The sequence below is a fragment of the Pygoscelis adeliae genome, unplaced genomic scaffold (assembly GCF_000699105.1).
Source record: "Pygoscelis adeliae isolate BGI_AS28 unplaced genomic scaffold, ASM69910v1 Scaffold106, whole genome shotgun sequence".
NCBI classification, from domain to species: Eukaryota; Metazoa; Chordata; class Aves; order Sphenisciformes; family Spheniscidae; genus Pygoscelis; species Pygoscelis adeliae.
The window spans coordinates 930,753-943,765 of NW_008824939.1; the positions used below are offsets into that span (position 1 = coordinate 930,753).

General features: G+C 37.3%; 1 protein-coding gene across 1 annotated transcript in view; it reads left to right on the forward strand.

Annotated features, from left to right (window-relative positions):
• The window catches only part of SLC4A10 (solute carrier family 4, sodium bicarbonate transporter, member 10), a 125,704-nt gene that overhangs the window by 53,886 nt on the left and 58,805 nt on the right, over positions 1-13,013 (forward strand). The window contains exon 5 of the mRNA XM_009325384.1: positions 4,825-4,985. Coding sequence (XP_009323659.1) covers positions 4,825-4,985 — 161 coding nt within the window. The remainder of the gene's footprint in view (positions 1-4,824; positions 4,986-13,013) is intronic.

The window sequence follows — 13,013 nt, forward strand, 5'->3', positions numbered from 1 at the left end:
GCAGATTAGTCAGTAGGAGCAAGAAAATCCACTGCTGTTACAGCCTATTCCATTCGAAGATCTGATTTAGACTGTCCCATCCATGGAATTAGTTAGCAAGCAGAATGGAATAACTTAGTTATGTTGATACAGTGATAAAATTAATTATTTTTCCCCCCATTAATTGATTTCAAACCAGAAGAAGCATGTACCTTTTAAAATCAACAGTTGGTCTTATTAATATAATTTTTTGTATGTGGCCCAGCTGTACAATTGTGTAGAGAATGCATGATGTATAGTTTCTATGCCGGAAGAAATATTTCCAGTAAGTTTGTGGAGAAACACACTGAGGCATAACAGTTGGGCTTATTTTATACACACAATAGTATAGTTGCAAATTGCAGCTATTAGGAAAGCAATTCACGTTCAAATCTGTCCTAATAGCCTTTTATGGTCATGGCTGGAAAGTAGCACCTGATTTGTAGCAGATTTTACCCAAACTGTTGGGACTCATTTATCTGCTAATATAAAATGAAAATTTTGGGAGAATATCACTATGTTTCTGGAACAGAAAAGAATATGTATTAAGGAGGAAAATGGAAAGACACTTTGGAACCAACAAGAAAGTGTTTAGGCTTGAATTTTAATGAAACAGCACAGTTACGAAAATAAACCTCTGTCCATAGTTTAGAAAGTAAATTGTTAATAGTGACTGGAAAATGGATGTACTAGGGAAAAATTATGAATATGAAGTGAAAATGCATCTCCCCTGGATCAAAACTTTCTTCCAAAGAAACCAGGTCACAAAAAACTTCTGCTTTGTTTCTGACATGCTTGTTTACTTTGGTTCATTTTCTAATCAGCGTAGGCAGGCAAAAGCTCCTGTGGAAATTTATACAGATTGTAAGATGACATTAATAACATTGACTCTTGAGCAGGTTGTAAGTGAATACATACTCCAGCTCTCTGCTGCAGACATAACAGACTATAAAACAGATCCTGTTCAATTCACCCACTTCACCAAAATGTTGTAACTGAGTCTACAATGAAGTGTGCACACTCTTTTATTGACTTCTGAAAAATCGATGGAGATGATGTAACGTGTGTGTGTGTGTATGTACATACACACACATCTGAGTAATATTTTTCCTCTGGTAACGTACCTTGCTGAAACTGTTGTTGGCATGTTTTGTTCCAGCAAGGATGCTATCAGAGGAACTAAACTGTATTATTGATACAACTGTGCTAGTCTTTACTAGTAAAAGAAAACCATATGAATGAAGCCGCTCTTCTATGTGATCAGACGCAACTAAGGTAGCTCTAAATATATTCCAAGCACATGGGATACATACGACACATGAGCTCAATATGCAAGTGGGGTTGGTGGTGTTTTCTGGGAAATTATGAAAGGCTTGTGTTTATCAACCATATCAATGTAAGGGGGTAAACTGCAAAAGTAAATCTATTAAAAATTGTCTTTTTCTCTGAGATACTAAAAAGAGTAGAAAACTGGCAAACCTGGGATCCATGCCTGAATTTGAATTTCAAAGCCATTTCTATCCTTGAATCTTGTACATGAATTCAGAGGGTTGTTAAAATGGTATTATGATTTTTAAAACCACTTGAACACCTAGAATTGAACGACTATGCATAAGATTAGATATTTGTTTGTTTTGTTTTCTGCTGCAGTTTCTCATTTGATATGTTAAATAAGGATTATCTGACATAACAGAGGAATAATTCTGAAAAGATAAAAGGTGATAAACATGATTTTCCCTTGATGAGATGAGTAAACTCATGTAATGCTTATTAAAATCAAAATAGAAGTTTATTCCAAATGTAAAATTCTCTCAGCTGGGTATGATTTACGTTTATGTACTAGCCTGTTGGCTCATTAAGTAACAATCTATGATAATATGTTTAAACACATAAGTTTTAGTAACAGTAGGAAATTGGATGCAACCCATGGAATTATACTATTCAAATTGATTGAAACTCAGATGGAGATGATCATGATGGCAAGCATGATTATTTGAGCAGCAGCAATAGTTTCCTGTGGATTTTTATGTTGTGTGTAAGCTTTGATGTCTCATTGACACGATAAACTCTAATTAAAGCTGTTTTCATGATTTAGACTTTTCTTGTCTATGTACCCCTAGTAAGTTAAGAGCTCTGGTTATGAGCCTGCCTCTGTCCAGTCACCTGTCTTAATGAAACTTTTAAGAACATGTTTGTCTTTTATCACTCATTTAAAATCTGTTTAGAATTGGTCAGTATATTCAGAATAGGTAATATCAAGGACAGACTGCAGCAGGATAATCAGATAAGCAATGTTGAAGACTACATGAACAGAAGGTAAGCATAGTATGAGGTTTCTGATGAGATTCTGTAAGAATCTATGCTTGGATCATTGTTTTTAGGATATATGTAGCATGATTTTTAATCTTTTTTTTGAATCAGCATAAACCAAGGTGATGGTACATCAGAAGTAATTGGGAATACCCAAGTGCAAAGGTTGCAATCTTATAAAACTCCTAAAGAGATTAGAAACATGCACAAAAACAGAGGTATGAGAAGATAAAAATGTAGATATTTTGCAGAGCCTTAGGAGGCAATAGTTTAAGCAGGACAATTAATGCACCGTGTTTATGATATTATGGCCACAAATAGGTCTAGCATATTTTTAGCTTGGAAACATGAGCACCATGAGTAAGCTAGGAGCAGCCTCTTCTTACGGAGTTCAAGTGCAACTGCAAAACGAAAAAAGAAAATGAAGAACAACTGTTTTTTCCTTCTCACATGCTTCTTGGTAGCTATCCTGAGTTGTTGTAGCTCATTCCTTTCAAACTATGGCTTTGAATTTGGTGAGGGTGGGGTGTGTTAATTTGTGTTTGTCCATTTGGACATTGTTTTGAAAATCTATTGGGAAAACCTCATTTGCATATGCAAATTCAATTTCATAGTTCAGCTCTGTGGCAGCAAATTTTTGTGTGTGCTGTGTCCTTCTTGGTGCTTCTCTGGAAGAATGAAAAGGTAAAGGAGACAGCCTGGCTAGGCTGGGAAGAGAAGAGAGATTGCAATGAAGGGAGTGGAGAGTAGAAGTCTGTTGGAGAGGAGTTCTCATGGGCAAAGATGAGATATGGACACTGGCCAGCACAGAGGAAATGGAGGGAAAAATATTTAACTACAAAGAGGAGGAGAGGGCTAGACACAGGAGACTGGAGATTTTGGAGGAGCCGAGGAGTTGGGGGCACACTGCGTATGTAGATAACGGGAGAGTGATTAGGAGGCAGCTGGTACAGTTAGAAGAAATGGAATGCATCAGGAAGGGAGCAAATATGCTGGTGATGAGTGGGTCACTGAACTGGTGGCTGCTCGCAGGATGGCATCAGAAGGGGAAGAGTCTGTTACACGGGGACTGAAAGGAGGACAGTATCTAAAATATGGGTACACAGGCATATTTTACGGGTAGGAACAGAGCTAGGCAGGTGGGCCAGGAACAGAAGACAGCTGTGTTTGCTGTGTTACCGGGCTGCGAGGCTTGGTAAAACTGGAAATTGCTCAGCTTTAGAGGTCTTAAGGCTCTATGCTTCCCTGCTGTCTGGAAATAAGTGTGAAGGTGCTGTCAAGGTGTGAGGCTCTGCTTGGCTTCTGTGCTGCCTGATCCATACAAAATAGCTGAGTGCTGTTGAGTCAAGTGATAGAGGCTTTTGCTGTGGCTGCTGCTGTTCAAACCTTGCCAAGCTGGCAGGCTGCATGGCTCCAAGCAGCAACATCTGTGTATGCTTGAAAGACTTAATAACTTTAATTCAAAACACTTTTGCATATGTCAACAGACTTTTCTTTTTGTTTCTTTCTTGTTTATTATTCTTTTAACATTTTTAGTGTAATTTTTATCAGTAAACAACTAAAAAGTTGTGCAAGAAAGTTCATCCAGCTGGCTAGTAACAAAAGACTTGATCCTCTCATGCCAGTTTCATGTGTCCTTTTACTTCATTGAAGTTTCTCCAGATTTACACTGAACCTGAGAAGAGGCAAATGAGACTCAAAATAGTGAGATATGATGTTCTTACTGGATTCTGAAGTGCTATTTCATGTCATTCACATGGCTGTTTTGCCTGAGTAAGGCCCATAATTTGGGGCTTGAAAGACTGTTCACAAGTGTTCACACATTGCTTGTGTGTGCATGTATGTGCCTGTAAGGTTTTTCATTTTAATTGACTGAACTTTTAAATGGAAAATATCCTAAATTTTGCATAATGTTTTACTGCCTTTGTGAGTATCTTAGTGCAGTTAAGTAACTAACAAACTAATGAAGTTTGTAGCAGTGTCTTTTGTGAAAAGATTATGGTGGTGATAATGGATGGATTCTGTAAAGTGTGACTATATTAGTATATTTACTTTAAATGAAAAATGTCTCCTCTTTGTTGTGTTTAGTCCAAAGTGAAGACTAAATGGAGAAAGTTCTCTCCTGTGTTCGTATTATGTACAGTTTTTCTTTTTCTCTCCACAAATTCTTCTTCTCTTTCCTTTTCGTACTACTTGTTGTTCTATCATAGAAATATTGTATACCAAAGAATTACTCAAAAGTTTTTGCAAAGTACAATAATGATTACTTAATATGCTTCTCTCTTCATCTCTGTGGTCAGAGATTATCTTCAAAAACGGTATAATACAGCATTATATGGGAAGAAGCAGGCAAGGGAAGTTTCTTGTATTTCCCCCAAAGAAAGAATAAAGTGAAATCCAAAGACATGTTTAACGGTGATCTTTCAATATCCATGGAAGTAATTTATTTTTCATTTCTTAGGCACAATGTAGTTATAAAATTGGTTGTTTGCACAGGTGGTTGAAGTTTGAAGAAGATGTAGAGGATGGTGGAGAGAGGTGGAGCAAACCATATGTTGCCACACTGTCACTTCATAGCTTATTTGAGCTGAGAAGCTGTATCCTGAATGGCACAGTTCTTTTGGACATGAGAGCTAACTCCATAGAAGAAATTGCAGGTATGTATTGATGTTCCACTTATTAGTTATGAAAATTAATCATAAAAATCAAGTGCTTACAATATTGCTTACAAGAAAGCTATTGCATAATAATCAGTTCAGTTTAGAAACTCCCAGGAAATATTTTACTCAATATATTAGAAAAGAATCTAATGTCTGACACAATTAGTAAATATTTTATTTATTTTTTTTGTATAGACTTTGCTATTTTCAGAATCAATTTTTATGTAAAGAAGAAAATTTATGTAAAGGAGCAGAGAGGACAGTTTGGATATATTTCATTAGAACTGGCATGTTTCCTGGTCCTGCTGTGCCACCTCACATTGTGAATGATGCGTGTGCTAACTTCCACAAACTGAATCTACTGCTATGCTAATTGCAGATAATCTAGCTTAAAAAACCCTAAATTGTAGGGAACTGTTCATCATAATTACGTAACATGAAAACACACCAGTTTAAAAAACACGTGCCCACCAAACTGCTCTATCATTCCCCTCCTCAGCATGACGGGGGAGAGGGGAGAAAATAAGAGGGAGAAAAGACTCGTGGGTCAAGATAAAGGCAGTTTAATAAAGCAAAAGGAAAGGCTGTGTGTGGAAGTAAAGGAAAACAAAAGATTTATTCTCTACTTCCCGTCAGCAGGTGATGTCCAGCCACTTCCCGGGAAGTAGGGCTTCAATACGTGTAGCAATTGCTCAGGAAGACAAACATCGTAATAATGAATGCCCGCCCTCCTCCTCCTTTCTCTTAGCTTTTATTGCTGAGCAGACATCATATGGTGTGGAATATCCCTTTGGTCAGTTTGGGTCAGCTGTCCTGGCTATGTCCCCTCCTAAGATCTTGCTCCCCCCCAGCCTACTGGTGAGGGGGGGAAATGTTGGAAGAGACAGCCTTGATGCTGTGTGAGCACTGCTCAGCAGTAGCCAAAACACTGGTTTGTTATCAACACCTTTCTAGCTACCAATGCAAAGCACAGCCCTATGAGGGCTGCTGTGGGGAAAATTAACTCCATCTCAGCCTGACCCAATACACTACCTTACTGTATTTCACAACATTTTCGAAAATGGTGCTGTAGCTGAAAATCATACATTTGATATCTTATACAAATTATACAATATATTGCTATTTTATACAAATATCGTATTAGATTTATGGTATTCTCCATACTGCAAACTTGGCTTGAAGATCAAACATGATGCAACAAATTTAAATTGGCAAAAGAGCACGTGCACAGAGAAATGCTGCATGAGTGGTTGTTAGGGCCTTTTTGTTGCCTTGTCACAGGCGCAAAGTAGCACGTTAACAGAAAATGTAACATACACAAATAAAAATAGAAAACTTTTATTTAGGTAAAGGTACAAAAGGCAGAGCAAGAAAATTTTCTACACTCAAGATTATAAAGAAAACTGCTTTATGGGTAATATGTAAGTCTACGTAAGGGCCAGATAGAATTAGTTGTAGTTATTTACATTATCAGGTAAGGGACATACTGTTCAGTGGGCTATATTTAACAGTGGAATTAAAATTGGTGCAGCTAGCGGCAGCTGCTTTTTGCATTTACCTTTCCCAAATTGTTTATGTCAAACTGACGCAAGATACAATTAGTCCAAATCTGCAGAAACTTGCGTGGGTTTCTACTCTGTGCCGAGATCTGATTCTCCCATGAATCATGGTCTGAATCAGAGCTTCAAAATTTGTCTTGATAATGATAAAAGATAAACATGAAGAATAAAAAGCAGCTGATTGGAAAGAACAAAGGTGTTTATCAGTATGCTGCTTTATTATTTATGTAATTAAAAAAAAATCAAGAAGTACTTACACCAGCTGCTTGATGTTCTTCTATTGCTTTTTTGCTTAAATAGTACACTAGGATTTTCAAGCCTGAGCTTCACATTTTTAATCCAAAAATCACTCAACTTCTTCTGTAGTCAGCTAAGAGATCCCTTCCAGAATTGTTTTTATTTAAGTACGTAAAAAAGTAAGGATTAACACAATAAAAATAACTTCAGCAAACTTCTTTTTTTTTCTGTTTTTGGAAGATATTGTATAGTGAGACCACAATGAATTCATGTTTATAATCTCTTAATCCTCAGTTAGTTGTAGTAATTTTGTTTGTTTGTTTAGTTAATGTGTCCAAGAATACCAGCGTTCATAATACTAATTTTGTTTTGAAACTCGTCACAGTTGTAATTTGTCCTTCAGTAGAGAATTTGATGAGTTACTGTAATGCTATTTTGAATCAATCCTGCTTCTGGGATATCTTGATTTATTTATTAGGAACATTTGTTTCTTCTGAGACAAGGCTTTAGGATGACTTTCATGAATTGGCATGCACCATTTTCACTTTAAAAGTACCTGTTGTTGTGGCAGATGTGGGTGTATTTCATTTATTGGTTTATTTGTTCAAACTGGTAGGCATCTCTTTCTGATAAGGTGATCTGACACATAAGGCTTGCATGGGTCTTGCCTTGTCTTTGAGAGAGGATTTTTTTTTCCCCTCTGCAGATTCAATAAGCAATAAGTAACTAACTTTTTTTTTAAACAACTTTGTAATTTGTAATTTGGTACTCTAATACTACATATATAGTTCCTGCGGTCCAGCGCTTACAAAACGTTATGAGAGTGTGGCACACACCAGGCAGTGCTGGGAGGAGGAAAGACTAATAATAGTGGTGACAAGCACGCCACCAAGATATGTATGCTAGGTATGTTAGAAATTTGATAATTCCAAATAATATGACAGGCTGTTCTTTTTCCATATAAATGACTGCTGGACCTGAAGATTAGACAGAACTTGTATCTCTCAGGAAATCCTTTCTTGTCTGTCCTACTCGTCAGTAGTTACAATCCTACTTACCGTGTGCTATATAATGCAAACACTGTTTTCACCCTGGAGTTGGTATGTATTCCAGTGGTGTCTGACAGTCCTGACACTTTAGAGTTTAAAGAAATGGTTGCTCTCACCTGTTGGCTTCAATTTTTTTCAACATTTAACTCTCTCCTTACTTTGCTTGTAGCCATTCTCATCCTAGGCTAGTCAGTGATCCTGACGGTCACTTTTGGTTGTTCTTTTCAATGGGTACTGTGTATACCACATGTAGGAGAATTAGCAAAAATAGATTGTATGCTGTGGTCTTAAGTGGTACTCCTAAATTAACTTGTACTTCTGATTCATAGTTTATTACTATGGGTTTTGTTTTTTTAATGCAATCAGTTGATAATTTTACTGCATTACTATAGTGCATCATATCTTTTGAGAACAAATAAACTAATTGTGCACATGTACTTCCTTTTTACTTGCCTTATCACTTTGTTAGGGAGAAATGTGTGTTGTGTATTTGTTGGTAATGTCTTGCTATCTGGGCTACATTCCAATATCAAATTATATTTCTGTAAATGCAGTGCCAGTCTTCGTATCCTTGAAAGAGGTATACTTAATCTTCGTTGCTAAATCGAGACAAAGTTTTCCTATTTGTTTTAGTCAAGGCTTTTAATCTATAAACACTTATTCACTAAGGCATTAAACTCTCAGCATTTAGCCCTTGAAAATTTCTTTTATTTAAGTCTGTGTTTTAAGACCTTAATGGGCTTGTGGTAAAATCTACAGATGAAAAGCATCTTTTATACTGTTTGCGTGGCTTTCAGAACATTTTGTATTTCATCCCTGGAAACTCTGATAGTTCTGCGTAAAAATATTTTGGCACCAGTCATGTGGTGAGAATTTTTAAATCATCCTGTCTTCCAGCACGTCCATTCTTTATTAGATTCTCTTTTCATTCCAACTCTGTCTTATTAAAAAATGACTTGATCTACAAGACTGTAAATGTCTTTGGACAGGCACCCAATTTTCTTTGTTGATAAAGAGCTTATTCATACCTATGATGCAGAATTCACAGACAATATCTTATTATGATAGAGACTTCTGAGATGAATTTCCAACATTGTCGTCATGCAGCAAAACAGCATGTTCATTCCTGAAGTTTCTCAAATTGTTCTTAAATTTTGTAAGATGGATTTTATTTTTCCCTTGAAAAGAGCTCAATTCCTCTGCTGAACTTTATTCTGTTTAAAAATGCATTTTTATTAAGCATATTTTAGGGGTTTTATTACTATTTTTAATACGTGACATTCTTTTTTCATAGGTCTTTGCAGTGGCTCCTATATCAGTAAGCTAGCACTCCATGCACAAGGAATTCCTTTGAACATTTGATGTGGTAATATTTTATCGATCACTTCTGTATAGAACATATGCTAAAAGGAAGTCTGAAAAATCTATGTAATCAAAACAATTTATTTTGGAACTTGTCTCTTGAGGAGGTATTTGCCAGAATCTGGCTGCACCATTAGAGAGCAGCTTCACTGTGTTGTTCAAGTTGGCAGATGAAAATGTTCTCTTTTGATATTTTCATTTAGTTCCTTTGAAACCATGTAGATTCTCAGATTACCATCTGGTTTTTTGATTGTAACTACTGAACGAACCCAAAAGGTTCTTCTACTTAACATATGATGCCATTTTCTGTTGTTTGGTTCAAAAACTGTTTGGTCCAGCCTTTAATGGCAATACTTTCTTTACAACATGAATCACAAATCTTGCATTTTCTCTTGCAGAGTGTACTGTGAACAAATGTTAAACCTTGTCAAATACAAACTGTGGCCTCAGCGTTGCACAGTGGTGCTTTGGCGACTTGCACATGGTTGAAATATTAGATAGTCCCATTTATTTTAAATAGCTTAAATGTAATAATGGTTTATTTTTTAAATTAAATTCTAAATATTCCCATGCTTTCCAATCCAGATATCTGACTGTTTTTTCCCAAGCAGTCTTTCGTATGTTCCTCACGATCAAATTTTCAATCTGTGTAACAGCTTAATCTTGTGATTGAGGTCACTGGAGTCTGTGCTCAACAACTCAGGGCATTACATCCCAAGTGTGCAATTTTATTGATTTTGGTAATATCGTGTTAAGCTTTCAATCTGAACAAGTCTTCTTTTGCCTTTGTTTGCTTTAAGCTGTATTACTCCATAATAATGATATATTTAAACTGGCTCCAGTTTAGATTTTATTTCACCGGAGCCTTTTGTTTCAGCTGTGACACGTTCTGTTGTGTTTCTGACAGTGCTTTTATGGTAAATTTAACTTTTATTACAAACACTGTAACAAAGTGTGGGATTGCCTGTGAGCAATCTGCTTCTCTGTTTGACCCTACATCTGTCTTTTGTTCAGCTTTCACATTCTCACTTACCCAGGTTTTTGCGTTTGTTTGCTTTATTTACAGCTTACCATGCAGTGATTACCTCTACAGAGGAGCCTCTATCAGGTTTTGTTCCTTTGTGGGTAATTGCGTACCAACTTCTAAGTAGCATGGTGCTTGTTTTTGTTTTGTTTTGTTTCGTTTCGTATTTTCCCATATTAACCACAAATCTGGGAATTTTTTAGATCGCACAAGTCAATCTCAGCTTTCATTTTGTGTGTAGAGACAGAACCAATGTCACTCATGGCTCTTGCTCTGTTTAGAGATGCAAAATATATTGTTTTATGAGGTCTCCACTCTTATTTTGGTAGCATCCACTGTGGCACGTTAGCATAGCTCAGACTTACAACTGCTTGCTCCCTGAGCTGCAAGCTGGGAATTTTAGCTTCGTCACTACTATTTACAATTTTGTAAAATGCTTGCTCATGTTCTTCAGTAAAATTGCATGCTGTTACTTTAAAAAGCAGACATTTTTCACTCTGTCTTTCCTTTTCAAGTAATTCAGCTGAGAGGTTGAACAAAGTAATTTCAGGTAGAGCTCGAAATAGAATCCATCTCTCAGTGCACTGGAACGCTCTGCCTCCTTGGATGAGCGGGCTAAATCCGCTGGTTTAGATAGCTTGTTTATAATCACCATTGTAAACAGTGTAAATGGGTCTTGGTTCACAAATGCAGCCCAAGAATCCTAATTGTTAGTTTTCTATTGCTCCTAGTGCCTAACTCACTAGGGAAGTGTATATTCGGGTTCCTATTAGAGACAGGTTAAGATAAAGGACAGCATTTCAACTGAATGTCTTCCATAAAGCACTGCTTTAGGGTTGCTTGTGTTTTCTTCTCCCCTGTCTTTAAGGGAAAGAAAACCACCACAAACCAAACAAACCTTGGCTTTTAAATTAGGTTTTGTAGTCAGCTGTCACTGCAATCATGACGCACACAAAAGCCCATGTGTTCTATTTTTTGTCATTAATCTCTCATTGTGTCCTGCAATTGCACAGTTATAAAATTTGGAAGATTGAGAGGTGTAAATACTGGCAACTTTGCTGATATATACTGAGTTCAGTTTCTTCTGCTGTAAATTGTCAGTGCCAACCTATGTCAGGAGAGTACGAGCCCAGCAACTCAAAACTTGCATTTCATCTGGTACACAGCTTAAAAAAAAAGGGGGGGGTGGAGGGATGGAGCTCTGGATCTTGTTTCTGTACTCACCACTGCAAAAGTCAGGCCCAGTTTGGCCTGTTTACCTGTTAGTAATTTCTTTTTGGACTTCACAGGTATTTTGGTGCAAATGCAGTATACCTTCTATAAATCAATTCTGTTTCACCTGGGAGTTTCGTGTAGCATGGTACGTGAGGTGATGGGCACACTGTGAATCTGGAGCAATGGGGAACGAGATGCGGCCACACTTGAATGTCTCCTTATTGCTTATTTGCTTGGACCTGAGATGGCTCCATGTGGATCTGGCCGCATGTGTCTGTACAAAGCTGCAGTGTGTTAATAGATGTCTCCAGAGTGAGTGGAAGCAGCCAACCTGCTTTTGCATCCTTGCTGACCCTAGAGGTGGGACAGATGCGGTTTGCTGTGCTGGGCAATACATGAGCCGCACTGCATTTGAACTGATTTGAAGTGTCTGCACCCCTGATGCTCTAATTCACAGCCTGGGTAAATTGTTCACAGGTCATGAGGAGTTACGTTTGAGTTACTACAATAGCTTGTTTAAGTACTCACATTGCTCACATTTAGTCACAAAATCGCTTTTATGTAAATGATGTATTGTAACTGAGTCTGAACGGAGAAAACATTCTCAAAATTATATGAAACCCCAAGTTTCTTTGAATCTTTTTAAACAACCAGGGCAGGAAGCATGTCTGTCTGTCTTTAACAGCTTGAAAAAATGATTTCATGGGTCCAGTATGAATCAAGATTCCTTACTGAAGAAACATCCTACCTCAGTGTTCCTGATGTCAGCAGAAATGGTATGGTGTGAGCAATTAATAGAATGGGTAACACTATGCTGGTGGATATTCCACACATAGCATCTTGCTGAAAGCTCTATATGGTTGTGAAGCATCTTTGAAAAATCTAATGGTAAGCTGTGTCTCTGGCTAGAAGGGAGCTCTGCAGAATGTAAAAGGTCATTCAAGAGGAAAATTCCTTCAGACAAACAAAAATCCCCAAATCTTTGTTGCTGAGCATAGAAACCCTGGAGAGTCTTTGTTGTTACACAGGAATGTAGCTGAGAGAGAGTGCTGTGAAGTTTCAGGTCGGTATTCTTTACTCTGTTTTGTCATGTGGAGTTCGGAGAAATGGCCATGTGCTCTAGATACAAAAGTGAAAAGCAGGGCTTTGAGAAGCAGGTGCAGCTTCAACTGATGGGAGCATGTAGGATCTTCTCGCAGGATTAAGGAAATAGAATCTGTTTTGAAAATGAGATGTTTAAAATGCTCCTAGTTGCCATTTACTCTCAGACTTTAACCATGTTGCTTTTGTTTTCAAGCTTATCTTTGCAATCAAGAGTGTTATCGCTGACATTGCAGAGGCTTGGGCTTTTAAAAGATGTTGAAAAATTTGGGAAGAAACTGAAGTGGAATCCCATAATGATAGGCAGTCTTCTTACTACTATTCAAATCTGTTCAGGTCTTGAAAAAATGGTCAAAATACAGCAGTAATCTGGCAGTAATTTGACTGCATTTAAACTCCTACAGCTCCTACTGCAAGTGGTCTGTATTAAAGGAATGACAACTGGAGGGGAGTATCAAGGCAAGAAAACACGTCTTCA